The sequence below is a fragment of the Malurus melanocephalus genome, unplaced genomic scaffold (genome assembly GCF_030028575.1).
Source record: "Malurus melanocephalus ecotype Western Australia unplaced genomic scaffold, MMel_1.1 scaffold_1, whole genome shotgun sequence".
Classification (NCBI taxonomy): Eukaryota; Metazoa; Chordata; class Aves; order Passeriformes; family Maluridae; genus Malurus; species Malurus melanocephalus.
In genome coordinates, this window is record NW_026623233.1 from 7,304,756 (window position 1) to 7,329,536 (window position 24,781).

General features: G+C 41.4%; 1 protein-coding gene across 6 annotated transcripts in view; it reads left to right on the forward strand.

Moving 5' to 3' along the window:
• Positions 1–8,875, forward strand: part of ARHGEF7 (Rho guanine nucleotide exchange factor 7) — a 112,340-nt gene extending 103,465 nt beyond the window's left edge. For all 6 annotated transcript variants that reach the window (XM_057390306.1, XM_057390263.1, XM_057390297.1 and 3 more), the window contains 3 exons: positions 1,887–1,986; positions 2,618–2,672; positions 5,791–8,875. In XM_057390306.1, coding sequence (XP_057246289.1) covers positions 1,887–1,986; positions 2,618–2,672; positions 5,791–5,913 — 278 coding nt within the window. In that variant the 3' untranslated portion in view covers positions 5,914–8,875. The remainder of the gene's footprint in view (positions 1–1,886; positions 1,987–2,617; positions 2,673–5,790) is intronic.
• The last annotated feature ends 15,906 nt before the right edge of the window (positions 8,876–24,781 follow it).

Genomic DNA, 24,781 nt, shown 5'->3' on the forward strand with positions numbered 1-24,781 from the left:
TTACCTGCCCAGGCAGACAGGTGGATGCAGCTCTGTGCAAAGAGAAAGATAACTCGTGCTCCATTTGGGTGGAGGGAGTCGCGGGWGAGAAACGTGTGGCAGTTCTTTCCTCTTGGTCCATGTCTCCCTTGGCCTCTGCTGGGCTGAGGTGTGCTCCACATCAGTAGAGACCCAAAATGCAGTGAGCTGGTGGCAGCTGCTGCCAGCTAAATCCTAATACAACATTTAATTCAGTTCTGTGTTAACTACGAGGCTGATAAAGCAGAGCAGTGAGCAATTAACTGAAATAAACATAAACCAGCCTTTTACAGTTAGAGATTGACAGTGCAAACAGGGAAATGTCCTTGAGCTCCCTACAGAGTTTGGATGTGTTTGTTTTATAGGTTGCTCCTCCTGGAAAATAAGTGGGAGTGGAAGTGTATTAACCCTTAAAAGATTTCTTCACTCCGTAAGAAGAACTTACAGCTTTCCAGGACAAGATTCTTTCTCAAATCTGCCGTTATCTTTATTCTAAATACTTTTGAAAATCACATACTGGTACATTAGATCTTTACTGTAAGCTTAAGGAAACTGTTTTCTTTATTAAAGAGATTTGTCATTGTTTGCTAAAATAGTTTAAATAGTTAAACATGTACTGCTAAGGTTGGTCCCTATAAGCTCTCTGTTCAGAACTCAAGACTGCAGCTCTTTGGGAAGTTAGTATTTTGTAATGAGTGTGATTTATTAAACTTTTTTATTTGTTTATATTTTGTGTTTTACCATGAACCATAAAAGRAAAGTGCTATTATCACAAATCAGCTGTTCAGCAACTAATTTCTCTGGGCAAGCRTGTGCTCTGTAGTACCAAGTTATCAGTTCAAACTGTATGAGGCTTAAGAAATTCCTGAATTGGCATGCAGCTGTACTTTGTTTGTTAAAATTGATATCTTAATTAAAAAGTGTAAGAATTTTTATTCTTTATCTTCAGTGTTTGAATTCTGAACAAATGCTTAGACACCATTTGATTTACAAAGTTCTTTAAAAAATATTGTAAGTTGTTGCAGCCTAATTAAATAATGTTTGTAGAATACATACTTTATGTACTTAAGGGTGGATGCATGTTTCTGAGCTGTAGATTTTTCTAGTCAGAACTACTTTTTTTATAATTATGTTTTATCTTGACGTTATAAATTGTAATGTGTGGAAAATGTTCTGAAGTTATTGGAATGTTCTGAGTTTTCATAAACTATGAAGTGTTTTTTAAACATCTATTAAATACTAGGAGTATATTTAATTTGGTAGGAATGCATTATAGGACTAAAAGGCTGTCTGTAAGAGTATTTGTGTGTATATGTGTGTGCTCACAGGCACAAGTGTGGTGCTTACAGTGTTTCAGGGAAAAGGATTTTTATGTCTTTTTCTTTAATTGCTGTGTCATTTGATACCACTATTCTGCTCCCTACTGAGAGAGTAACGGGTTTAGAGCAGAATTGTTTCTCGGATTTGTATCAGTGTGAGATCAGAATCTGTCCTTGAGGCTTAAATTGCTGTTACTTAAACGCAGCTTTGTTTTTCTCAGTCTGCTCTGGGGAATTTGCACAGCTTCTACTGATGATTGAATTCCTTGAACTATTCCACTACTCCTTGAACGGTGTAACATCCCTGTCAGTGACTCGGGAGTTATGTCAGCAGCTGGATAGGAGTGTCAGACAACCTTTTGTTGTTGTAAGGCTGTGGTTTCAAAAGTAAAAAAATGTGTCAGTAACATGTGTGTAGAGGGAAGGGGGAAATGGAAAGTGGTATACCTTGGTCGCGGGGGTGTGTCATGCAGTGAATGAAGGAATAATCTTTAAAATGCCCCAGTGGTATTTGTGAGTTGCTCATTCTGTACTTTATTTTTACAACAGGTTCCCGTAAAGAATCAGCTCCTCAAGTCCTGCTTCCAGAAGAAGAAAAAATTATTGTAGAAGAAACTAAAAGTAATGGTCAGACTGTTATAGAAGAGAAGTAAGAAAACGTTTAATGAATGATGAATTAAAGTAGTAAACTTTGCACTCTTCTTCCTCCTCCTGTCTCCCATTATTGTGGGGTGTGTATGGTATGTTTGTAGTTGGAACAGAGCTGTTTGGAGTTTGCTGCCAGTGCTCTAAGTGCAGTTGGCCTTCATTTAAATGTCTGGTTTCTTTGCATATGCTGTGCAACTTATTCCATGCCAAGAAGTGATGTGCTTCACTTACAGATAATTTTTCCAAGTGCTGTCAGATTTCATTTTAAATTGGTGTTGTCCTTCTAGTTAGCATGTGGCATCGTTCTATTTTTTTGGTAAAGTGTGTGTTGGAAATGGAACTATAGTTCTGTTGYAGGAAGCTGTAATACAGAAACCGGTGTAGGTCCAGAAGTGCTTGAGAGGTGTTTCTTTTTGTGTCGCAAAAGCTGGTAACAAGTTCTTGCCTTACTGAATATAAATCGGGATAAGAGAGAGGAATTGTATAACCAAGTTTTGAAAGTAGCTGTTAGCTGTGGGGCATGGGGTGTTTTGTATTTAATTGCATTTCATTTAACAGTTCCATCTAATAATAGATTTAGATGTGTATTTCCTAAAACTGTTGTTACAGATCATCTTCTTCTTTCATTTTAGAAGCCTTGTTGACACAGTATATGCATTAAAGGATGAAGTACAGGAGTTGAGACAGGTTGGTAACTTGTTACATTTATAGCAATATGGAGAAGGGAAAGATGGAAGGCTTATTATAAAAACAAACTTGGCTTGCAAGTTCACTCTGACAGTCATGAACTTGAATTTTTGACTACATTTACTTTTAGAAGTAAAATATTATTTGCCAAAAAGACTCCTTGTTATTGTCATTAGTCCTTTGAGAATAGCATTGAGTATTATTTCTCTGAGGTGAATCACTAAGCTATTCTTGGATGTTGCAACTTGTGAAATGATACGAGTGTTAAGCAGATACAGTTGTGCTGTGCCACCAGCAAAGTACACTTACAGAGACTGAGAAATCATAGTTGCTCAAGAATGCTAATAAAGGCCTAACTAAATGCAGATATTTATAGTTCTAAAATGATACAATCTTACAGTAACCTGAACACCTCTTACAAATCAATTCTTAAAACCACTCATTTCTAGAAATGAGRGTCCTTTTCAGTGCCTGTCACGTGGCTTTTTTTAAAATGAGGGCTTCAGGTTAGCTCTGGGTGCATTTTTGTGACTTGTTCTAAGTGAATAAATAAAAATATCTTATCAGGACACAACTTGTTTTAACTATGTTAATGGTGCTCCATGTAGGCTTTGCTGAGTGTATAGGCAAAAAAAAAGCATTGGATTTTCCTCACTCTCTGTGAATTTGCTGACCAGTCTGACTCAGAAAGTTAGGGAAAATCTCCTGTTAAGTAAAAAGGATTTTTTTTTCAAATTCCTCAAGCTTTGGGGCTATAAGTGTGAACTCTTTGCCCACCTATAAGCATGCCCAATATTTCTAAGGATGCCATGACTGTTCCTTGAAATAGGACAATTGATGTGTTGCATACTTAAATTCTGCTGTGTTCAGTGTATAAGGAATAAGTATCCGATGTCAGAAGTGATTGTGACAGTCTTTAAAAAAATACAATTCACATAAGAAAAGCAGCAATAATGGCCCACTAATACTCCAGTGGCCTCCTGATTTTGTACAAAGAATAAATGTGCAGCCTCCCTGAGGCTCTRCACAGCTCCATAACCCTTAAAACAAAAATTCTCCTTTTCCTGGGCTTCATGCAACATCTCTTTTCTGGTGCCTTTCCAAAGAGATGTTCTACATAGCCTTACATCTTCCAAAACCAAGATATATTAAAGCCTGATTTCATTTTGTTATGTATCAGGAGTTCAGCAATCTCTGCTTAGGAGCATTTATTGGTCCACAGCTGTAATGCTGCCAACCAGAGGAGTGGCAGAAATAATCTCTGAGCTGGCAAGGGCTTTATGGATAAAGGCTCTCTGGAAGTACATGGCATCCTGGCTGGTGCAGACACCAGATTGCTATGGGATCCTACCCATAGCAGCTTCCATAGGTTATCCATAGCTCTTGTTCCTCAGGCACTGCACTTGAATACTTTGGTCCTGAATTGGGCAGACTTAATGACTTAAGTCTGTACCTACATAAAATAATGAACTTCCTGAGCTTCTCAACAGACTTGAGGGGGGAATAGCTTCTCAATAGACTTGAGGGAGTTAATGAAGTGACASAGCATGGTTGTGTGTTCAGACTAGAGATCAAGAAGCTGGAAAGCAGTACTGTGGAAAGGGACCTGGTTGATGGCCAGTTGAACATGAGCCAGCAGTGCCCTGGCAGCCAGGAGGGACAACCCTGTCCTGGGGGCATCAGGSACAGCATCGCCAGCCGGGCAAGGGAGGGGATTGTCCCGCTCTGCTCTGGGCTGGGATGGCCTCACCTCGAGGCCACAATATAAAAATGATACTGAACTATTAAAGAATGTCCAAAGGAAAGCCATAGGGATGGTGAAGGGCTTTGAGGGGAAGCTGTGAGGAGCAGCTGAGGACACTTGGTCTGTTCAATCTGGAGAAAATGAGGCTGGGGGAGACCTCATTCTGGTCTAGAACTTCCTTGTGAGGGGAAGATGAGGGGCAGGCACTGATCTCTTCTGGTGAACAGTGCCAGAACTTGAGGAAACAGCATAAATCTGAGTCAGGGGAAGTTTAGACTRGATATCAGGAAAAGGTTTTTCACCTGAAGTAACCTGGTGGTTGGGCRCTGGAACAGGCTGCCCAGAGAAGTGGTCACAGCACCAAGCCTGGCTGAGTTCAGGAAGCATTTGGACAATGCTCTCAGGCACATGATATGTTTCTTGGGGTGTCCTGTGCAGGGTCAGGGGTTGGACTTAATGACCTTGATGTGTCCTTTCCAACTGAATTAATATTCTATGATTTTATGTTCCCATCATATTTGTCTGTAGATGACACCAAACAGGAGTCCAAACAGTTAGACCTTTGGGTTGCAGGCTTGTGTCTGTTAAACACGATTAGACTTGTCTTGGGGCCTTATTTCAATGCTCTTTTATCTTCTGGTTGCTTCCCTACTGTTCCCAGCATCACCTTGACCTGTACAGGATTAAATATGTAAGCATTCYAGGATTAGTCCCTGACATCCTTAGGGTCCCGTTCCTTTATTTTAGTATTGCCTAATGGCACAAAATAGTGAGAACTCACTTGTTAATGTACATGTGGAGAGATGGTGTTACTTGAAATTTAGACTTCTCATAGACTGCTGGTAGTCATCAGTCTAGTTTAAAATTTTGTGACAAAACACTTTTCAGAAAACATAATGGTTTTCAGGATACTCCTTTCAACTATTTACATTCCTAATGAAGCAAGTTAATTTGCATTAAATTTAAAGAAGCTTTTTGGAGATTGAAACCTGTTAAAATCACAGGAGGCTCTTACAGGGGATATTTAGTCTGCTTATTGCTCCATTTCCCTTCTCCATTAGCAACAAATATATTCTACTCCTCATTGATCAGATTTGAGCAGAAGAATTCAAGATTAGTGGCCATCTGTTACTAGCACTTTCTGTATAAAGGCCCCCTAAGTACAAATAAGAAGTACCTCATTCAGTTTCCRTTTGGTGGCTTTTGTTGCATTATGTGAAATAACTGTGTATTACTTGTGAAGATTTAATAGAAGCTTCGCTTTTGAACAGCTTATACTGGTTTTACTGGAAAGAGCCTTCAGAATTTGTAATTGACAGTGTCTGTAAAAATCTCCTGAAACAAGCCAGTAATATCTCTGTCTCTGTTAAACAGGATAACAAAAAGATGAAGAAATCATTAGAAGAGGAACAAAGAGCTCGCAAGGACTTGGAGAAGCTTGTTAGAAAAGTTCTAAAGAATATGAATGATCCATCTTGGGATGAAACCAACTTATAACCACTTTTTATTTCTTCCCTTCTTCTTTCTATTGAAAGACCAGTTGTAAAACTGAACTGGGAAGCCTTCTGACATTAGTCAGTGTTGCATCAAGAGCACTATAAAACAGGATTTAACTGGATCTAGTGATTTCTTGCTCTGAACATACAGAAAGTCAARCCATTTACTGAAGCAATCTGTACTTTAAGAATGGAGACCATGGATCCTGAACTCTACTAAACTTAATTTGTTTGCATCCAAATTACCTCATTTTGCAGAAAGTGCAGCACCTGACTAAAAGTCCGTGTTTTTCAGTGGCTTTTTAATTAAATATATATTTTTCATGTAAATAGCTGTAATTTAGAATGCATATGTGATTGATGTATCAGGGCTGATATGTTGGGGTTTTTTTCTCTTCTTATTATGATGGTCACAAATGTTAGAAATGATGGCAGTACTGTCTTACCTAAGAAAGATCAGAGTTTTGTGGATAATTATGAATTAGTTCCAAATTACCCACTCACCACACATGCAAATTTAAACCCCATTTTTTCCTATTTACCACTATATTTAAGTCCTTTACTGTTACTTGCTACTTTAAACAGTTTACAGTTCCTTAAGAACAGTATTAAAATACAGAAAATTGTTTATTGACAGTAGAARCAATTTTTAACAAATCTAATGCCCACAATTTACTTTCACATACACTCATTTGGCAGACTAATCTATTGTGCTTTGGACACCAAAAGACTGATGTACTTGCCTCCTTTTTATGACTGTGATTTTTAGGTGTTTATGTACTACATTTTCTACTGTTGTGCTTAAACATACAGCTGACTGAACAAATCATGCAGTTTGTTAAAGAAAAATATCAATCTAATCCAGAATTTTGTGAATAAATTGTTGCTATTTATATTTTATGGTCACAGCAATTAAGTTTTAGCTAACCTTTGTGTGTAAGACATGTGGGCTAGGCCAGACTTCATTCAGAGCTTTGTTTCTCTACCACTATGTAAGATTCTCTGTTTGGAGTTCCCATACTGTGGAAGCAGTCATTCCTTTTGCACCCTCTTTTCTTTGCATGTTGCTGATTTTCATCCTACACRGATTTAAATGGAAACAAATGTGGAAATAAGATTTTTTTAATCGTACTGTAATTCATAATTTGCACTGCTGACAGATTTGAAAATGCATAAAGGAACATTAATTCCCTAGTGTGATAGGTGCAGTTACTGCARTTTCTTGTATTTGAAATAGGAGATGATACATCACTGCAAACGGTGAGCTTCAGATGGAGCACTTAAAATACTAATTCCATTAAAACTCATYGTGTTCATGGATTTCATCAAATTTTGGGTTCAACTCCAGACAGTGCAGCTTTCTGAGGGGTTTGTCTTCAGTTGAGTCAGAAGTGCAGGTATAGCACAGACTTGAGTCACACCTTTTGTCATCCTGATTTTCTACTGCCCTTTCGTAATGCTCAGACTTGAGTAAATGTTTGTATGAACTTCAGTGAGTTGGAGCCAGGATGAATTGGKTTGTAAGAATTGTCATACACATTTTGAATCTAATGAAAAATCTATTTTTGAAGCTACCCACTTTGTTCAGCCAAKAGCAGCTTTTTTAAAATAGGAAATTATGTCAATGATTTCATACTTGAGAAACAATTCTGTGGGAATGGATGCTTCATAATCTGAGTAGACAAGCTGTCTGTTTTAGAAAGCTGAATATATTTGTAGGTGTCTTGTGTTYGTGCAATTTAAAAATGTTTTCCTCTGTTTCTAAAGGAGGAGAAAATGAAAAACATCTACATTACCAGAGTGATACATATTCACAGAACTTCAAATTTGTTAATTCTTGATACCAAAATCTTTCCTTGATGTTTGTGGTTGCACAAAAATGTGGACTGACATATTTATCTTCACATTTAGAAAATACTCTTGCTAAAAGCTAAGTGATACTAACCCTTGCAAATGCATACTGTCACTGCCAAATTTAGACTTGGGAATGCCAATGTAATTAGAATTTTGCTAACATTTTCATTTTCTGACATCCAGGGTGTTTTTCAGAGTGATTTTTGRTTTTCAATTGACTGTATGCAAAAGGACATTCCAGAGGAAGAAGTATAAAAGGAAAACATTAACCTTAGTAGTATTTAGCAAATTTTAACTCAGGAACAACTTCCATCATAACAATCTGTTTTACATTATATTGTAAAGAGAGTTGTTGCTGTGTAAATCTGCTGACTCTTAGTACCTGTGATATTATAATTTCTGACAGTACCCTTGTACTGACATCTAATGAACATGCCTTAAAAACTGGGATGAAGCAGTTGTTATGTTTGACCAGGACTTAGAGACAGATCTTATTCCAGGTGGATTGGAATGACTAATTTTTACACAAACACGCTCAAAAGAAAAGGGGGCAAATAAAGAAAAACCAGCCTAATGTTGTAGGTAGCTTTTGTCTCTAGTGCAGAGAACAGCTTCCAGCTTTTGGGAACCAAGGAGTACCTGTACTTTTTTTTTCATTGACAATTTGTTACAGTGTATATAGAGTGTAAATGTCACCATGGACCTTCTGAATTGTTGGAAACTTTATATAAGCATGGATAAATGGGGCACTGTTTATTTAACCTATTAAAGGGTTGTTTGTTTGCTCTCATCATTTAGGGATGAGGAGATGAAGCCATTTCTTATCCTATAGATGTGAAGCACTTTCAGTTCGGAACTGTCCAAAATGTAGCATAACATTTCTCTGTACTTACTGATGTATGTGTGTTTGTCTCACCATGTCATGACATCTTAGAATAACTGACTGCTTTTGTAAAAACCTTCTTAATGCCAATCATTTAGGGAATTTAGAGTGTCTGTTTACAGTGTCTGTGAAGAACTCTAGCTTAGATGTCGCAATAATATCCTGGTATCCACTACTAAAGGGTTTATGCTACATTGTAATTAAATCATGATTTTATTTCCCCTTACCCAATGAAGTGTTACATTTCATCTAATATGTGGGCYATGAGATAAAGGAGGGAAATTGCTTCAGTTTTTTTTGCCTTTCATACAAATACCCACCTCTCTAATTTAGTAGTTTCGTTACTATCTTGAAAGAGCTTTTTCATGGTCTTTTATAATAGTAAATTGATGCCTTCAAAACAAAACAAAGCAAGGGTTGTTTAGAAGGGTGAGATGGAGGATCTTTGTCTTGCATTGAGAAATGTTCACTTTCTTTTGCAWCCTGACCTGCTCAGGTAATGTAAGAAAGGGGGGAGATCAAGCACAGAAGACAGTGAAAGGGAAGAAAGCAAGAAACACTAGAAACTGCATAAATTGAGTAAAATATATCTGCAGGCATGGTTTATCTGATTAGACGAAATTTGTGATGTGTGTGYCATAGAGACTTTATGTGGTTAGTGCTGCCTGCAATAGGGGAGAGGGATGATTTTTATGGCAGCAGAATTGTCAGTGTGGCTTTATGCCAGATGATGGGATGGGTTAAGGAAATGCAGGGAGTTATTTGAAAAGATGGTTTCAGTCTTTGGACAAGCATTTGAAGCGATTAGGAGCTCTTAGTTGTGTGAAATTAAATATTTATTCCAGCTTAGTTTAGCAAGGAGGAGATAGAATGGAGGACTTTAATTGTAGCRGCTTGTAACTATTCTCAGAAGTGTCACCTTCCAACTTTTCTCAGGGCTCATCTCTGTAAAGATGGGTACTTTACACAATTTGAAGTAGTAATTTACTTGTCACCTGAAGTGTTTTGAGAATTTTTCTTATTAAATGCTTTTTACTGTGGTGGGTTGACCATGCCTGGCTGCCAGACCCTGACCCAGCTGCTCTTACTCCTCTCCCTCAGCAGGAGATGGGACAGGGAATAAATTGGAAAAGCTTGTGTGTTGAGATAAAACCCACTGATTTCTTATTGTTAACAAACACCTTCCCTTACCCACTGCTTAGGCTGAACTTGACTCTTCCATTTCTGATGTTGCTGTTTTTCACTCTACCCCCACCATCAGCACAGGGGTGTGGGATGGGGGGTTTTGGTCTGYCTATTTCAAGTCCTCTTTCCTGCTTCCCCTTCCTGCTTTTCCCTGCTCCRGTGTTTTTCTTCTCCATGGCTTGCAGTCCTTCAAGGATAGATACGCTCCAAGGTGGGTTCATCCTGGGCTGCAGTTCTGCCAATGTGCCTGCTGCAGTGTGGGGCTACTATGGGATTCAGATTCCTGCAATGCACCTACAGCCGTCCATGGGCTGCAGGGGAAAGCCTACATCACTGTGGTGGGTTCCACAGGCTTCAGGGGAGCRTTCTCCAGCGCATGTGGCAACTTGTTCCCCTCCTCCAATCTGGGTGTTCACAGAACTTTTTGTTGCACTTTTCCCTTTCTGCTGCCCTCTGAAATGCGTGTTCCTGGGGGCACTGCCATTTTGTCTGAGGTTTAACTGTGTCCTACTTGTTCAAAGGGTGTCTTGGTTGCATCCTGTGGGAGCTGCTACACCTACCAGGCTCAGAAATTCACGTGCAGAAGCTGCTGTTACATGCCTGCAGTGGATACCTTCACTCTTAGTGATGATCAAGAGAAGGGAAAAGAAGGAGCATGTAACGATTATGGGAATGAGAGACCTGAAATTGTCAGTGTCAGTGTGGGTTAATGTGTGTGTGTGTAGGTACTCAATGGGTCCTACAGTACTCGTGCTGAAGGGGTCCAAAAAGGTTTGCACTTAGGAGAAATGCTGAGATCAAATTAGAGAATAATGTTCTCTGCAAGGCATGCATYATCAGCTGGAAAAGGGACACAGGCTTGCCATATTTACCTTGTGTGCTCTGCACTTGAGCTTTCTCTTTAACACACATGAATCCAGTACTGTCTTGGAAGGGGAACTGAGCCTGGATTTGGAAATAAACTAATCTCCTGAGCTCTCCATTAATTCGAGTGGCTGCCTTATAGCCACTGTCCAGGCCTAAATCTTATTTTTCTGTCTTTTGGAGGAAATGAGAGCTACATTCAGCAAGTTACTATGCATAGTTACAGCTGTGGTGCCAATTACTTAGTGCAGGTCTTCACAGTCCAAATTTTGCTCAGGTGCTCCCATTAGTTCCTGTACATTCTCACTGATCTCTGTTTCTTTGTGGAACATGCACAGGCTCTCCTTTATGCATGGCAGAGCTCCCTTTTTTGATGCTCTTTTCCCCAAGAGCTGTCTCGGGCAGCCGTGAATCGGCCCCATCCCCCACTGGTCTGGGTGTGCCATGTGCACCTGCAAAAATATCTGCTGGTTTTCCAATACCATGGCAGTGCTGACCAGCCTGGACAAGGAAGGCTCTGTGCATGTTTTGCTGAATCCAAAACTTAGCACTGTTCCAGCTACTAAGAAAAAAACTAACTCTGTCCCAGCTGAAACCAGGACAAACCTTTTGCTAATGTCAATTCTGCTGTCATGTGTGGGCCTGGTGAGATTCCCCTGACAGTTTTTTTCTTCGTGTATTGCTCAGGCTTTGCTAGCCATCTCTTGTCAGTCAAGCAGCCTGTGATAGCTGTGTGTTTGCAGTAGACGCAGATGAACAATACAGAAATAGCATGTTTTTGCAGTATTTTTCCAGCAGGGGACTGTGTTAGCTTCTGCTTTGTCAGAAACTACTCAGTTTCCCTGAATTTGTTAATATTTGTACTTTTGTATGCTTTTATAACCAGATGGAGTTAGATTTTTGTATATTTTGGAGCAGGAAGTACAGTCTATTAATCTTCTGTCCTGTAATACAAAGATAGACACAATTGAAAATGTACATGTAGCATTTGACCTAGCTGTGCCCACAGGATTTGTGTGGAGTTTCTAGCACTTCCCCACAGCACATGTGACTTATAGTATCCATACATTCACCAGCACAAGGGCTCTTTCAGCATAATGCAGCATGGAGGGAACACCGGATCAAGTTTGTTGTCAGGCAGAAATAAGCAAGGAATTTGACTGTGGTCTCTAACTCATTTAATCTCTGGCCTTGCTCTACAGCAGGCAGAATTTCAGAGGAGCTGAGAAAAACCCACTGCTGCAAGACTGATTTCAGCAGTTCTAACACATGAAGTCTCCATTCTGAGGCTGAATTGAGAAAATGCTGGGATGATGYAATGTGTGCTCCACTGCACTCGATTTCATCACTGCTGGGAATTTATGATAATAGAATTAACAGTGCTGGGAAGGGGAAAGAGTACAGTAAGGGAGCATGGTAACGGCCTTGGGCTTGAAGATAAGCATTTGAAAACACAGATTCATAAAAGTGCCCCTGCCCTGTCATGGCCACCAGATTTTCAGCAGGATTTCTGCCACGGCATCCTTGTTCCTGGTTCCTTGTTCCACTGTCTTATCTGTACTTGTGCAGTCCCCACTGAGCCTTCTTTCTCCAGGCTAACGAATCCCAGCTCCTTCAGCCACTCTTCATACGATTCACTCTCCAGACCCTTCCCCAGCTCCACTGCCCTTCTCTGGACAGTGGAGCTGTCCTTCTCTTCTTCAGCCCCTCAATGTCCTTGTAGTGAGGGGCCCAGAACTGGACAGTGGATTCAAGGTGTGGCCTCATCAGTGCCAAGTACAGGGGAGCAATCACTGCCCTGGCCCTGCTGGCCACACCATTGCTGATACATTGACCTTCTTGGCCACCTGGGCACAGCTGGCTCATGTTCAGCTGCTACTGACCATCCCCTCCTGGTCCTTTTCTGCCAGGGAGCTTTCCAGCCACTCTGTCCCAGCCTGTGGCACTGCCTGGGTTTGTTAGGACCCAAGTGCAGTACCTGACACTTGACCTTGGTGAACCTCATACCTTTGGCCCCGACCCATCAATCCTACCTGTCCTGATCCCTCTCTAGAGCCTTCCTGYRCTCCACCAGATCAGTKYYYTWCCCAGCTTGGYRTTGTCTGCAAACTGACTGAGGGTGAAATTAATTCTCTCGTCTAGGTGCTGAAGATACTAAACACAACTGGCCCCTGTGCTGAGCCCTGGGGAACACCACTTGTGGCCATCCCACAGCTGGATATAGCTCCCCCACCGATCCCTGGACCCAGCGTCCAGCCCTGGAGCAGTGCACCCACCCACACCATGAACAGCCAGTTCTTCGGGAGAATGCTGCCAGAGACAGTTTCAAAGACTTTAACAAATTCCAAGAAAACAGCACCCACAGCAGGGAGGCTGGATTAGATGGCCTAACTGGTGGTACTTTTAAACCTTTAACCAGGTTTAAAAACCAGGTTCTGAGACACTGTGAAATGATGGAAAGTGTCTCAGTGAGCACTTCCACCAGCTCCCCCAGTACCCTTGGGTGAATCCCATTCAGCCCCATAGATTTGTGTGACTRACTGGTGTAGCAGATATCCTTGGATTATGGGAGCTTCATTGTGCTCGCCATCTCCCTCTTCCCATTTAGGATGCTGTTTTTTTGGAATCTGTTTAAACATGACTTTAAAACAATTCAGATGGACTAGGTTCTATTAGGAAGTGAGATAACACTTCAGTGCAAGAAATTATGTAACATTTCAATGTATTTCCCCCTAGTAGGGAAGCACTTGATTGAAAGAAAAAGCATATAATTCTTTGGCTATCCTGAATGACTTCCTGCTCATTAAGAGCATGAGATTTTATCAACACCCACCCTGAAATACTTMACATGAAGAGTTCTGCAATGCTGTAGTTAAAAGAGCTCAGATGCATCTGTGTAAGTTGAGAGGCACGAGGCACTGGTGTGTGGCAGGAGGAAAAGCAATTTCTGYCTTAATCATCATATGTGTCAGTAAGGCTGGATTCGTGCACACAGTCTGCTGTGGTGTGAGCCAGGAGGATTCTTCTTGGCAGAGACTTTTTTAAAGGCCAGTTCAGCCACCCTGTGGAAACAACATTCATGCTTTGCGCTGCACTCCAGGCCAAAATCATGGCAGCTGTGGGTTTGCACACATGTAGAGTTGGTGGCCTTGGATAAAGGTGCACTATGGAGGGGAACAACATGACAAAAGAAACGGAGCTGTGACGTGGCGCTGACCTCTGAGGTATGAAAACCACTGTGAAAATGTCCTTTTCTCATAATCCTGATAGGGGAAATAATGATGTGCTCCTTCAGCAAGGCAGCATGTCCTGTGTGCCTGTGCACTCTATGAAGAACAAGGGTATGAAAAACTCGAATGGGAAGTGGCAGACAAGTTGTAGCTTGGCATCATGAAAACCCTGAAAACCCTGGCTATCAGAAGAGGTTGGAGTGTCAGGCTCTCTTTGATGGGGAAAAGGACTGTAAACACTGCAATCCACATTGTCCCACATGAGGTGGACATTTTGGGGTGYTCTTGTGCACAGAACATGAGCTCCTCATTCTGCTCTTTTCTGCCAGGTTTCTCCTTTATGCCTCCCATATCCATGTGCTGACAGCYATGATACTGTGTGGAACACCATGTGACCTCACTGAGCATCAGCCCACATYGTGGGGAAAGAAGGATGGGCTGCAGGTCCTGAGCAGCTGGAAAAGCTTCTATACCTAAATTTTAAGCTTTTGATCTTGGCTGCWCTGAATGCTTTGGTTTTTCTCAACCACATTAGAATCCCTTGTGCTTTTTTTTTTGCTTCACTTCCAACTGAACTCATGGCTTTCCAGAAACTCCTCTTCACAGCATTGCAAACAAGGACAGAAGACTAGTACCATGAAGAAGCATTTTTTGCAAGTGTGATCTCTCACAGCTTCCCTTCAGCTTCCAGGCTTGKTCTTTCCCTCAAAGTCACACATCATCATTGACTGTAAACTCGGTGTCTGTGTTCAGGCAAGATCTCCAAACTGTCCACAGGGAAGYTTTTCCAGTAAGATTAGAAAGCAGAGCTGTAGTTTGCTCTGTGCATTCATGCATTGTGCAGGCAGTGACTGTGCACATTGTAATATATTAAACTACTCAGTGTGCTGTTACTTGGGTCCTAAGCAAAAACGTGCTGCTGTGAGGCTGTTCTGCCTCTTGCCTTGACTGTGTCTTGCGGTATTTAGAAGTGCTCTATGATCAGCCTTAATAAGGGAGAACATTTTTTTAAATCTTGATTTAAAGAAAATCATTTACAGTGGTCTATGGATCATTTACAGTGTTGGTTTATGGAAAATTAAAGAACTCATTCCTTTTGTCAAATGTGGCTGAAGTCTGAACCTCAATCAGGACTTTCAGAAATCATTCAGATTTGGAGGGTGTAGGGGAAGCAGAGGAGTTGGACAAGTGATTTTATGACTTTTGCAGATACCTTAGGAAATTGAAGTAAAGACTGTGTCCAGACTTGTAATGAAACATATAACTACTTGTCAGTCTGGAAATAGCTGAAAATAACCTGATGGAGCTGGGCTGCATCAGACACCCCTATGAGACACTGGAGCAGCTTGCCCAGAAATGCTGTGGATGCCCCGTTCCTGGAAAATGTTCAAGGCCAGGTTGGATGGAGCTCTCAGCAATCTGGTCTAGCAAAAAGTGTCCCTGTCCATGGCAAGGGCTTGGATCTAGATAATCTCTAAGATCCCTTCCAACCTAAGCCTGTCCATGATTTTATGGGGCACTGGGATGTTGGTGCCAGTGTGGCAGTGGCTGCTGCCCAGCACAACTGAGGTCTGGCAGCTGCTGAAGATTGTGCCTGTGGACAGCCATAAGGTTATGTGGATGTTTGCAGTTTTGCTAACATCCCCTTTAAAATCCCCAGTAATGCTTGGCTTGTTTAGTTGCCAAGTTCTGTTTTAAGAACAGCTGCCCAACAATTTTGGAATGTTGCTGCTGCACTTCTGTCCCCTTATTTAAAATGAAGTAATGCTATGGACATTTGAAGGGGGGGGGAGGGGGGGGAAGGAATATTGATTGAGGGAAATCCACTCTGAAACCGWCTGCAACTTGAACAAAGTTGACTGGGGCAAAACTGAACTTACACACCCAAACCCAGCTCTATCAATGTGTCACAGACTTGCACCCGCTTGTCTCTTTGGTGCATTGTCCCTCCTGCTCATGGCTCAGGGTCTGTTTCTTCCATCAAACTCTTTCTCCCTTCAATTGCTGGCTCTTGACTGCACAAAGCCCATGCATTTTTATGCTGGCTGATGTAGTTCTGGACAAACTCTTTTATCCAGCTCAATGCCTCTGCAAGGGCTGTTCTTCAGGCAGCCCTGATCAGATCTTTCTGAACCTGCCTTTCTTTCATCTCTCCATGAAAGCCCCTGGTCTGAACCAAACACTCACAATTGGTTGCTTAGATGCTGTCCTGGGCCAGTAACTGTAGTGCATTTGTTTGGATGTGTTCTACAGTTTTTCAGAGAAAAATATTTTAAATTATTTTGATTGAATYGATAGGAAATCAAAGTGACTGTCTGTATTAAGCTGAGAAGTGAATGAAAAGTTCTGTAAAACAAAAAATAAAAACCCTCCTGGATGACAGATCTCTTCCTCAGCCCCTGTTTTGTGAGGTATTTGTTTCTGGAAKTGGTACATGTATAGGTGAAACTGCAAAAAGAGAACATTTGAGGGACTGAACCTAGCCATTTTCTGTAGCTGATACTGTTGGGCAGGTAAGTATTTGCCTCTCCTCTGCCAAATTCGGGGTAGTGAGGCTAAAGGGAATATATTAAAACTATCTGGAATACAATGACTGAAAATCCTGTCACTTTCACTGCTTACCAGGCTTTGGAAATGACTCTAAGTAAGTTATTTCAGAACATTTGGTTTTGAAATAGTGATGGATGGGGCAAGTTGTTACTTCATAAATTGCGGTGCAGGAAGCAAACAGCTTTGGMTGAAAATATTTACTTTGGGTTTACATACTGAAAGTGTGAAAAGCAAACAATGTACGTTCATTATGTGAGGCCCCAGGGGAAGACACAACTTGTCTTCAGGGCTAGAAAAACCCACACTGGATGAGAGATAATTCTGAAATGTGAGCTGTCAAGATTATAGCGCTTCACCACAAAATCACACTCACTGTAAATGAGTCGTGCCACTACTTTAAACAGTGGTAAAGCAGCAAGCAGGATCCAGAAGTGCAATGGTGCAGTTCRGTCCTGTACTCATCAGAAAAACTGAAAAGAGGGAAATTTTGGCAAAAACTGAATGCTTCTGAGATCTGGTGTAATTGACAAGATTTTGAAACATGATGGACAGATAAGGTTCACAAAACACTTCAGCAGCCTAATTTATCTTTGTTCCCTATATGGGACATTGTATTGTGAGGATATTATGTGGTTTGGTGAATAATCCTATATAATGCATTTTTCAATGTGGGCAAATTTGTAGAAAAAGAAAACCAGATCCAGAGGAGCTTATCATAAACATTGTATTATGTTTGGAATAAACGCAATCCTAAAAGAAGCCATGATGTAGGGATACAGATTGGGGGAGTTGGAGGTCTGCTAGCCCATCTTCTCTCATTTCTATTTATCCTGATGTTGTACTATTTGTGTTGGAAATAGACAATGTAACGTGTTTTATTCTGATGCTTGGAAGCACTGAGCTTGGATGAACTCCCTAGAGCTCCTGGATGATGCCCTTGGCTACCTGATAGCTGCTCTTGGCTAYCTGCACCCAAGGTATCCAGGTGAATTCTCTGTGAGTTCCTGCAGTGTCGAGGTGAGTCCAAGCGTGGSTCTTCACCAACCAGTGCAGGAATTACTTAATTTCACCACACAAGGTTTGGGAGCAGTGAAGGGAAGAGAAGAAGCCCATGAAGAAAGTGTGAATTAAGGACAACTTACAGAGAAGTAAGTATGAGCTTACAGACTCAGTATGAGTCCCCAGGGGATGGGAGAACAAGCTGCTGTCAGCAAGGTTTTCTGTGCTCGACGTGAGGGCAGCAGGACTTGCAGGAACCACATCATGAGTCAGGAGCAGCAAAACAGCATCATGTGAAGGAAATCACCAGTGCCTTCAAATTAAATGCAGCACGCATTAAGAAAYTCTGAAGTCCAGGGAGACCCCTTCCCATACATCTTCCTGCAAATCTGGCAAAAYCCCACCCACAGTGCTACAACAGAGAGTCTTTAACACTCAGTGCTGAGGAAACAACGCACTCTGCTTTTTTCACTGGGATTTCCYGTATGTATATTTTTACCTCTCCTCGAAAGGATGGTGCTGTGCAAGCCTACCCTGTGTGGAGGGACTGGCACCGCGTGGGTTTATTTCCCCCGGCCAAGGAGGAGGCGCCGGGAGCCGCGGGCCCATCCGCGGTGGAGGGGCTCCTCCTGCCGGCATCCTCGGCTTCGGGCTCGCCGAACACAGCGGCAAGCAAGGGATGGGAGAGATTTGAACAGGACCGTGCCCAAAATCCTGCCAAACAATCCTCTCTTTCAGGACCTCTTCCTGTTGCTCTGGCGCTCTCTCCATTGCTCGCTKCCTGCCCTCCCGTGGCTGAGGCCCAGCGGGCAGCCCGGCCCCCGGCAGACACTCACTCTCCCCCTCTGGGACTGCGGAGACAATCGGAAGAGAAAAAGAGAGAAAACTCGTGGAATGAGATGATGAAGACAGTTTAACAGGTAAAGCAAAAGTTGCACACACCAGCAGAGCAGAWTMAGGAATTMATCCCCCACTTCCCAAGAGCAGGCGGGTGATCAGCCATCTCCGGGAAAGCCAGGCTGCAAACCCCAAATGGTGACTTCARAAGACAAACACCACCTTTGAATGTCCTCCAGCCCATTCCTTTTTCTTCCCTCAGCTTTATATGTTGAGCATGAGGCCATATGGTGTGGGATATCCCTCTGGTCCCTTGGGGTCAGCTGTCTTGGCCGTGTCTCCCCAGCCCCTCACTGCTGGGGTGGGGTGAGAGGCCCAAAAGGCTCTAATGCTGTGCAAGCCCTGCTCAGCAATAACAGTGCATTAACACTGTTTTCATCACAAATCTAAACACAGCACCACCATATGAACTAAAAAATGAACTAGATTCTGGTAAAACCAAGTAAGTACAGCTTTCAGATAATTAATGGGCTTCTAGAGACTGTATCTGGCTGGATCCAGCCTTCTGGATGTTCACTGTACGTTTTCAGTACAAAATTATTGTGTTGGTCCTCATCACTTGGCAGATCTGTGGTATTGTGTGGTTGTTTCTATCACTACAGCTGTCATTTTCCCAAAAAAGAGTACCCTAATTATTTCCTGCAGCTATCATCAAAGATAGCTGCAGCCCARCGACTGGTGTTGAAAATTACCGGGAAGTTTTATTCTTAGTTGGAACTGGGGCTTGGAACCACTGTCTAGTGTTAGTAGTGAGGGGCAGAAAATCTGAACCTATATTGAAAAAAAAAATAGTCCTTCCAGACTATGACTCCTGTTTCTGCTCAAGGGTATTTAGGTATCTAAATCCTGTTGGTTCTTTAGAAAAATTCCCCACTGGACAAGAGAAAGACTGAGCAAGCTGGTCTTTTCTATTTTTTTTTTTTTTTTAAATTAACCAGTTTGCTCAGTCAAGATTTGACTCTGGGAAGACAGACATTAAACCCATATCAAATATGCTCTATAGTTAGGCTGGGTTCCCAGGCACTTTCTTTAAAGAAAAAAAAAATTGGTGGGCCTTTGCTCTCATTTACCATTGTTACTACATTTCTGAGCTCATAGGCCTATATTAGAATTAGAAATTTGACTCCAGTAGAGAGGGGCAAGCCTGAACTTGACTACAACATCATCTCCACCTGAGCACAGATGGTGGGATCTGCTAAAGCAATACAGGTTTTGTACCCATGGATTAGGTACACTATTAAAAGCATTCAGGCTAGGGGAGACCTTGGAAGGTCTTTAGTGCAGCCTTCTGCTCAGAGCAGGGACAGCGCTGAGGTCAGACCTGGTTGCTCAAAGCCTTGTCCAGTCAGGTCTTGAAAACCCTCAAGGATGAAAATCTCACCAGAGAACCCAAAGGGCTTGCACTGCTCATGCTGCTAAAAGAACTTCACTCAAAACAGCCAGATTAGGGATGGGCTGGGCACATCCTTGAAGCTGCAGTGCAACTGGCATTGGTCCTGGGCCAAATAACAGCATGGTACCCACTTCACTGCTTCATGCTGAGCACCAGGGTAGGTACCCCTATACCACAAGCACATTGCAGCATAAAATACCCTCAGATGGTGCATCATAATGCCTCTACTTCCATTTTATATATATATATATATATATATATATATATATATGTATAAAAATGAACTTTTAAAATGGGACAGAGCTAATTACAAATGGGTTTTCTCCTTCTCAGTGGTTTTGGGGAGGCAGGTTTGCAGGTCATGCCTATGGCTGGACCAAAGGTGCAGCTCCAAAGGGCTTCTTTTGAAACAAAATCCTTTTATAATGTTGATCTATTAATGTTTGTGTTCCATTAATATTAGCTCTGCATCTGGGAGGTATCCCCTGATGTGGGTTCAGTGTGTTCTTTCCTGTCGCAGGCAGTGTCCTGTGTGAGTCCCTCAATGTGCCAGCATATAGCTTTCCTGCAAATTTAGTTTATTTCCTAGTTGTAGTCATTTTACAATTCCATTTCCACCTTATATTACAAAAAGATTTCTCAATTTAAGTATTGAACTACTTGCAAATATATTGAAATTGGTCAGTCACAGAGCTGTACTTTTCTTTAATCTTCTTCTGCAGTACATATTCATTATCTTCCTCCTTTCCTGTCAGAATGGGAGTAAAAAATTCTATTCTGCTACACAGACTTGAAATACTAAAAACCTCTCATGTGRATAATTTAAACTTATAATACAGTAAAATATGGAATAATTATATGTTACAAATCGAATCTCAACATTTCTATTGTATTCAGTCTGTCTTGTGTTCTGCTGGACTATTCAGACTGGCATCAGCAAGAGTCTTCTGCTGAAGTGTATTATGACTTGAAGACTGTTTTATGAATAGTCAATTCTACCTTCATTTTGTTTGCTTCAAACTTTAATTTATTCTACATATGCATTACAGATTTCACTTTCAGTGATTATGAAGATAATCCAGCCACTTGCAGTGAAGTTAAATGAAAAGCTATTGTTAAATTCACTGTCTTTTTTTCCTCCTTATTTTTTTAAATTTTTGCTATTTTGTACTTTTTTGAACTTTATCCTTATGAAATACATCACAAAAAAGTGTCAGGAGTGGTGTGTGTAACCACAGACTGCTCCTTCTCTGGGCAAGATAGTTATCTGAAAGTCAACATTGTTCAAATGTCAGACTTTGCTTCTAATTTAGGGATTAATGTCTTTTCATGGACCAACTTTGTGGTGCTCATGTCTCAAGGAGAAAGAGATGGACCTTTGCTCATGCAGCTTGCCACAGTCCTTCTGTTCTCATTTAGAGTTATTGAAGTCCTTGTGCCCCTGCATCCTCCTCTGGTGACTGGCATTGCATTGTTCATACTAAATGAACCAAGAGAACTTCATTGACCATGTGGCTAATGTGGGAGGAGAATTTGCAGAAATAATACCCAGATTCCAATTAAAAATTATTTAAAGGCTCATTGTTAAAATGTCCAGGACAGGCTATGTATGTTAATCGTTGAGAAATCAGCCTGTTTGGAGACAACTAAGGACTGATCCGTGTTTCAGTCCTGTCCAAAACGTAAACTAGTGCTCATAAATTAATTTGTACTTGCATTTCAGAGGGCTGGTTTGAGCTTCCTCTCCTAGAGACACAAGAAGGATACAGGTTAACAAAGAGAACAAAATCTTCATAAGTAAAGTGGCAGAAATAAGTTTACTCAAAAAAATTATTGAAAAGGTTTGGAAAAATGGAGAGCAGGCATGCTTTCTCCATGAGGGAGAGAGAAACCTGCAAAAGAGTGACTTTAGAGGGAAGTGGAAACAACAATGTTCCTTTACTTTTTCCTATACTGGTTATGCACATATAAGTTAGATATGTATTTATGCAATTCTGTGATTCTTTAAATTCTGTGTTATTAAAAATCCTGGAGTTGAAAATATCTGGTCTTTATCTAAAAAGTCTACCTGGACTGACTGAACAGGAGAAAGTTAATTAGATCAGTGCAAGAATTGGACAGAGAACTTCCAGGGATACTAAGCAAGTTCAGAGCTGATAAAAAATTGAGAGGAGCTGTTGAGGGCAGAGAGACCTTGACAAATGGGAGGGCTGGGCAATCACCAGCTGTATGAARTTCGATAAAAGAAAGTGCTGGATTCTGCACCTGGGATGGGACAGCCCTGGATGCATGTAGAGACGGGAATGAGATTCTGGAGAGCAGTGCCATGGAAAGGGACCTGGGGGTCCCGGTCAGTGGCCAGTTGAACATGAGCCAGCAGTGCCCTGKYAGCCAGGAGGGACAACCCTGTCCTGGGGGCATCAGGCACARCATCGCCAGCCGGGCAAGGGAGGGGATTGTCCCGCTCTGCTCTGAYCTRGGGCAGCCTCACCTTGAGGGCTGGGGACAGTTTTGGGTGCCACAACATAGAAAAGACATTGAACTGTTAGAGGGAGYYCAGAGGAGGGCAACAAAGATGGTGAAGGGCTTTGAGGGGAAGTTGTGTGAGGAGTGGCTGAGGTCCCTTGGTCTGTTTAGCCTGGAGAAGAGGAGACTGAGGGGAGACTTCACTGTGGTTTAGAACTTCCTCATGAGGGGAAGAGGAGGGGCAGGCACTGATCTCTTCTGGTGCCCAGTTACAGGACCCAAGGGAATGGCCTGAAGTTTTGTCAGGGAGGTTTAGGTTGGGTATCAGAGTAAGGTGCTCCAACCAGAAGGTGGTTGGACACTGGAATGGCTCCCCAGGGAAGTGGTCACAGCACCAACCTGACAGAGTTCAAGAAGCATTTGGACAATGGCACATGGTGTGGCTCTTAGGGATGGTGCTGTGCAGAGCTGCGACATGAACTTAATGATCTTGGTGTGTCCCTTCCAACTCAGCATATTCTGGGAGAAGCTTGGACAAATAATGAAGAAGAAAAATTAAGAAGGTGTAAAGCCTTAGATAGGAGAGGAATTTTTGGAAAAAAATTGTGTTAAAATGAAGACAGTGTCAGTGTGAAAGTGGGTAATGGGATAAAATGGAACTCAAAAAGTGGAAAATTACTAACCTATAACTTTTCATCCTGGAGAGTCTTGCAAATGAGGAACTCATGTTTGCTCAACAGATTTTAATTCCAGAGTGAAGAAAAAGGATTCTGACATACAATTTAGGATACTCAAAGAACGCCAAAATGAGCTGCTCCATCATGTTTTCATCTTCAGAAAGAAGCCCCTGCCCACAGCAGAAGAATTGGAGCTAAATGATCTTTCTGACCCCTTCCAACCCAAGCTGTTCTGTGATTACAGCATTACGAGCTTACCAGACCCAATGTGCCCCTCATTTTATTTTTCTCCTCCTAATTCCTTTCTCTTTGTGAAACAAGTGCAAAACACACACATCAGTGTATGCATGTCCTTCGATACCCTTTTCTGAGATCTGGGTTATTTCATGTGTTACAACATTTATTTCTCTGCTTTTCCCCATTTATTTTAATTTACTCACTGTTGAAATAGCAGTTCATGCTGAGTGCAAAGAAGATGGTGAGTGGTATTTTTTCTTCTGGTGTAGGGCACCTTTAACTCAGACTCAGTATCAGGCTTTGCTGAAAGAACTGTTGTGCAGAGAGAAGGGTATTGTTTTTTATACAAACCTCTTTGCCAAAAAAGTGCTGCTTTATTGAGGCTGCTCAGAGTTTCACATCCTGATTGAATCAGATGAATAGTTTTGGCCAAAAGAAGGGAAAATACATGACATTTCGCAATGCTTCATTCAAATGACCCATAAAAATATCACAGTGCTTCAGCTGATTTTCAGAGAAGTGCAGGTCTGTGCAGGGAGGATGCAGGGCTGCTTTTCTCCCTTCCTGAGTGATAACCCAGCAAGCAGGGATCTGCTGCCGGTAGGGACACAGGGTTCCAATATTCCTTGTCCTGATGCCAGTCTGTAAAACAGGGATAGAAATCCCTTGACCCTTTGCCTCACCTGGGTAAATAGAAAAATGAAATGCTTCCTATTTTATGTAAGTTTATTTACATGTCAGTACAAAGATATTCAGGGACTTGATTCTTTCATGGTAAAGGAAATCTGTTTTAGGGTGCTTTTGTGACCTTGCCAATGTTTCAGCAGTCAAACTGGCCCTTTAAAAACTGCATTTTTAAAAATGTCATGGCAGTTAAGATAACAATATTATCTGTACTTCTAGTGATACATTTGGGGGCTTTTTTTATTAGGCATCTTACCTTTTAGCATAAACTTTTTGGTTTTTTTTTCTCAATGAGCAAGGCTAAAAAGTATGATTTTGTAAAGGGTTCCAAAGGTAGAATTATCCTTCAGATTTCAGGAAAAAAAAAACCCCCAACCTTGTAAGATCCTAAATCATTATTTTTCTGCACATTTTTCCTGTGTCTGTSTCAAAGGAATCAGTCACTTAATTTTCTAATTAAGATAATTCCCTGGTTATAAGTTAAAGGTAGAGACCAGACTCTTCATTTGAGGAAGGAAGTCTCAGTTAAGGGTCTAAACTGTCAGTATCATTTCCAATAGTAGCCTACAAGTGTGAACAAGTGTGACATATTGGAAGAGAAAAGCTGTTTGTGTGACTCCTAATATTAATCATGCTACTAAGTGTGTGCTGTCTGTGCCACTSCTGTATGTAAGCTGTAGGCTGCTGCCATCATTATTTAAAGGAGGAGGAAGGAATAATGTTGAGGAGTTGTAGATGACAAAGAGTAATTGTTTTTCAGCTATGTGAAAGTGCTGGCCGTCTTGATAATACTTGTCCTGGGCATCTTAATCGTATTTAGGTGTACAGCAGGTGAGTGCTTTCACTCTATGAAGAAAATGTAATTCTATTGACTTTGCCAAAATTGAATTAGTACCATGTATAACTTGATTTCAAGCTTATAGGGGCTTTCACAGATATTGAATTTTTTT